The 4,771-nt window shown below is 48.5% G+C and overlaps 1 protein-coding gene across 1 annotated transcript in view; it reads left to right on the top strand.

Annotated features, from left to right (window-relative positions):
• Nucleotides 1–3,969: 3,969 nt before the first annotated feature.
• Nucleotides 3,970–4,771, top strand: part of PTPN21 (protein tyrosine phosphatase, non-receptor type 21) — a 78,007-nt gene continuing 77,205 nt past the window's right edge. The window contains exon 1 of the mRNA XM_010845236.1: nucleotides 3,970–4,756. Within this exon, the coding sequence (XP_010843538.1) occupies nucleotides 4,577–4,756 (180 nt within the window). The 5' untranslated portion in view covers nucleotides 3,970–4,576. The remainder of the gene's footprint in view (nucleotides 4,757–4,771) is intronic.

Below are 4,771 nucleotides of genomic sequence, written 5' to 3'. Positions count from 1 at the left end.
GAGTCCGGGGAGGACGCGTCCCGGCTGCCCAGACCCGAGGCAGGGACGAGCGTAACAAAGAGAAAACTCTTCCAGGCTCTCTTCCACTTGAGGCATTTGCAGAGGAGTCTTGAACTTGTATTCGGAGCTCCTCGGTTGATTGTGAGCGGCTTAATTCTGCATCGGGGCTTTAAAAGTCTTAGGTATGTTTGTGCCTCTCGGAATATTAAGTACGAGATTTGCCAGATAACTTTGGCGAGGAGAGGAACGAAGGACTGTTTCGTGGTGATGGCTTGTTTTGCTTTTGGAGTAAAGAGTGTTTACTCTGGAAGGAAGAATTCTTGGGTCTGCAAATTCCGACTTGTGATTTCTGCAAATCCTGATTAGACTGGCCGCTTTTGGCATGCCCGTCTTATTTTCTTTTTTGCTGAGAAAGCCTTATAATAGCGTATGCTCGCAAACGGGTTCAAAATACTCCGTGTCCGCCAGGTGACAACCGCTGTATGCCTAAGGGTTGCTGACAGATTTTTTTTAACTTTGGGATATGATAGAAATTTTATTCTGAAAGTAGTTGTCTGTTGTTTCCAGCACATTTTATTCTCGAGTTTTACGCATAAATGTGTTCAGGACAAATATGCGTTGGATTTAATGGATTTATCTATTCATTATTCTAAGAATAATACACTTTTAGAGATTATTTGAAAGCATCATTAGTAAAATTACACGTAATGAGGACTCTAGCAACAAAGCAGAAAACTACAGGATTCAGAATTTAAAAGTGTATTTGAGAAGCCTCTGAGAGGGGATGTAAAAACATTAAAATGAATAAATACCTCAGTCTACCTTTTGAATACTTGAACATGATTAATATATACCTATTTTTTAAATTTCAAAACAAAGTGATCTTGTAGAGAAACAAAATATCTTAGTGTATTTTCCTGCAAAAGCTAATTATGAATGTCTATTTAGTAATCAGTTAAGACTTCTAGACGCAGCTACCTTTCAAATTATTTCATATTATTTTACACCTGAAACAGACACCCCCCCAAAGCATCTTCAATTTCTACTCCTCTATTCAAACATTTGTAACTTTATGACAATATTTGGTAGCAAATACTGTACATAACTGAAAATTGTGTAAATTGTTTCACACACACATACCCTTCCACTTTTCAATTACTTTTTATATAACATCTACCAAAATAAGAGAAAACGTTGGCTTGTCTTTATCCTTGATGCAATAAAATATTTCAAACCCAGGGACAGCAAAGTTTTACTCTGCTTCATCAGAGCTTAAGTTGATAATTATATAATGTAATATCTACTGCCTTCAAGGCGTAATTCTATATTTGCAGTGAAGTGAATACTATGTTTGAACATCCCCAATACAAATTTTCATCTTTCCTCTGTACAACTTAACTGTTCTGTTTCCAGTTACCATAATTTGTATGTAAAATTTAAATTCATTACCTTATCTCTTGATAGGGTATTTAGCATATCTATCTATAAGGGTATCTATAATCTTTTAAAATTTATACATGCATGGCTCATAGGCATGTTTCTAGTTGAAAGCTTATTATTTCAAGTTCTCACTTCTTGATTTTTTTTTTTTTTTTTTACTTTTCATTTTGTCTCAACGAGCTATTTGGTTTATACCCTGACACAAACAAGAGCACTGAAAACTGCAGGTGGAGCCCATGTCTTTTCATAATATCTATTTTCTATTCCCTTCTTTAGTAAGATGCTTTTACCTTCCAGAGGTACACAGCAAATGCTGTTAAATTAACACAGTGGCTTATGCACTTCTAGTTTTCTTTCTTCTTCTGGCCTTTTCCCTCTAGTTCATGTTTTTAACTTTTATTTTTCTGGCTATCTGTGGATAACCAGAGCTCAAACAAACAAAACCCAAACCCAGACAACAAAAGCAGAAAGTCGTGGTTGGGCCCTTATTAGAGATACAGCCATGTATGTAATTATAGCATGCTTGTAATCTGCTTAAGAGCAAGGACGGCTTAGCAATTGATTCCTTTTAGACTTTCTGTAGGGCTTCCCTCGGAGAAGGCAATGGCATCCCACTCCAGTACTCTTGCCTGGAAAATCCCTTGGACCGAGGAGCCTGGTGGGCTGCAGTCCATGGGGTCGCGAGAGTCTAAGCGACTTCACTTTCACTTTTCTGCATTGGAGAAGGAAATGGCAACCCACTCCAGTGTTCTTGCCTGGAGAATCCCAGGGACGGGGGAGCCAGGTGGGCTGCCGTCTATGGGGTCGCAGAGAGTCGGACATGACTGAAGCGACGCAGCAGCAGCAGCAGCAGCAGCAGCAGCAGCAGGGCTTCCCTGGTGGCTCAGCTGGTAAAGAGTCCGCCTGCAAGGCGGGAGACCTGGGTTCAGTCCCTGGGAGAAGGAACGGCCACCCACTCCAGTACTGTGGCCTGGAGAATCCATGTACAGTCCACGGGGTCGCAAAGAGTCGGACACGACTGAGAGACTTTCACTAGACGTCTCCACAAGGCCCACTGGGGGCTTCCCCGGTGGCGCTAGAGGTAAAGAACCCGCCTGACTAATGCAGGCAGAACTAAGAGACGGGGGGGTCGATCCCTGGGTCGGGAAGATTCCCCTGGAGAAGGAATGGCAACCCACTCCAGTGTTCTTGCCTGGAGCATCCCATGGACAGAGGAGCCTGGTAGGCTACAGTGCCTGGGGTCGCAGGGTCCAACAGGACTGTTGGACTGCAGCGACTTAGCACACACGCCTAAAGGCCCGCTCCAGGGCCTTGTCCTCAGAGGCGCAGTACACTTCAGTGAGATGGAATTACAAAGTGTGAGGTCTGCCACAGCCTAGTGTAAGAGCTAAACGCTGGTTCTCCTCACCCCCGCCCCAACCCCGGCCCAGCCCTGAGAGCCCATCACCTCTGGGGCTGAGGCGCAGTGGGGGAGGCGAGACCGAGGAGGGCGAGTCTGGGGTCGCCCCCGGCTCAGCCCGCCCCGCTGTGAGGCCGAGAGAGCGCCGCTTCTCCCGAGGACCGGCTTCCGTGTCCGCGGGGGGCTGACGCTGGCCCTCCGCGCGGCGGTTCCCGGCCCCGGCGCAGGGTAACCAGCTGCGACCGAGTCCAAGGCTGCGTCCTCGGAGGCAGCCTCTGTTCAGAAGACGACGGAGGGCGGGGGCTGTCCCGGGATTCTGGCCATATCTGCGATTTTGTCGACTTGTTGCGGGGGGGGAATTAAAAAAAAAATCCTGTCAGTGTCAAAGTTCCAAGCTGCCGCTCAAGGCCGTTTTGCTTCCGCCCAGGAATTAACGCACCAACTGGCGTGCTTAAAAAAGTTTTACGTCACGTGTTTGGGGTGTGTGTGTGTGGGGGGGCAGTTCTGAGGTAAAGGGACCCGGCTCAAACCGCACGCTTGTCTGCGGGGGCTCTAGGCGGGTCCTTTAAGCGTTCCCTCCGGCGTCAGCCCGAGCCTGTCCTCCCTCCGGGAGCGTCCGTTCGGAAACGCGGCGGCAGACGGAGGGTTCCGGCGCCTCCGAGGCCGCCGGTTGCCCGGGCAACGCCGCCCGCTCTTCCGGGAGCGAGGAGTCGGAGCCCTCGGCGCTGTTAGCCGCACGGGCTCGTTGAACGCCGTGCTCGCGTCTTTATCTAGGGTTGGAGTTTTAAACCTCGTCCCGCTCCTCTTCAGGGCTGTGGCGCCGCCTCGGGGAAGGCTCACCGCCTCTAGGCGTCCCCACCCGGAGACGGGCGAGGGCCGGGCTTCTCAGAGCTGACAGGCTTCTGCTTGGTAATCCGGTCAGCAGCGCGTGTAGAGTCTTTTACAGTTTGTTTATAAATAAATCGAAATGGTGACGTAAACATCTGTAAACCTTCTGCACATGCCTGTTAAGTGTTCACCTCATTTGAACCTCACAGCTGCCACATGTGACGGGATGATTCCATTCGGGTTCGGCATTAATTTGCCTAATTGGGACTTGAACACAGCTCTTTTGGAGGTTTTTTTTTTTTTTTTTTTGGCAATTAACTCACTTAAGGGCTAAAGATACAGTTGGAGTATCGGGGAGCCAAGAAGAGTTAACTATGAAAAAAACCCCAAAATTTTAGGAAAGAGGACCACTGATTATCGCTACTAAATTTGGGGCTATAGTGCCAGCCCTTGTCTCGTTTCATCCTGAAGGTAGCCGCACGTGGTGGCTACTATTTGTGGAATTGAATGAGGGGTGGAGTCTGACCCGGGGCCTAACACACCTCTGCTGTGAAACTTCTCCAGCCCCTCCCAGATCCTTCTAAGGCTTTTTTTTTTTTCCCAGAGGGAAGATAAAGCTTATTCCTTAGATACAGCTTTTATTGATTTTTATTTTTAAAAACAAAGCCGGAGTTGCTGTCGCCCCTGTAACCAGCGTCCCTCTCTCCCCAGCACTGGCGTGGGAGCTCCCATCACCTGGTCTTTGGAGACTCGGTTGCTTTTTGATGGCAGCAGCTTCTGGGTGAGCAGTCCGAGACTCCGCAGTGCTCTTCCTGTCGGGACGGGATCGCTTCTCTGGCCATCACCACCCTTGGACTGCTGGCGGTGCTGTTCGCTTTTTACCCCTCCAGCTCTTGAAGAGAGAAGAAGATGCCACTACCATTTGGACTGAAACTGAAACGCACGCGGCGTTACACCGTATCCAGCAAGAGCTGCCTAGTTGCCCGGATCCAGCTGCTCAACAATGAGTTTGTAGAGTTCACGCTGTCCGTGGAGAGCACTGGCCAGGAGAGCCTGGAGGCTGTGGCCCAAAGGCTGGAGCTGCGGGAGGTAAGCCACCCCTCC

The sequence above is a fragment of the Bison bison genome, unplaced genomic scaffold, assembly GCF_000754665.1.
Source record: "Bison bison bison isolate TAMUID 2011002044 unplaced genomic scaffold, Bison_UMD1.0 scf7180017864213, whole genome shotgun sequence".
Lineage (NCBI taxonomy): Eukaryota > Metazoa > Chordata > Mammalia > Artiodactyla > Bovidae > Bison > Bison bison.
The sequence above is the reverse complement of the archived record's forward strand: the minus strand, read 5'-3'. Positions and strand labels throughout refer to the sequence as shown.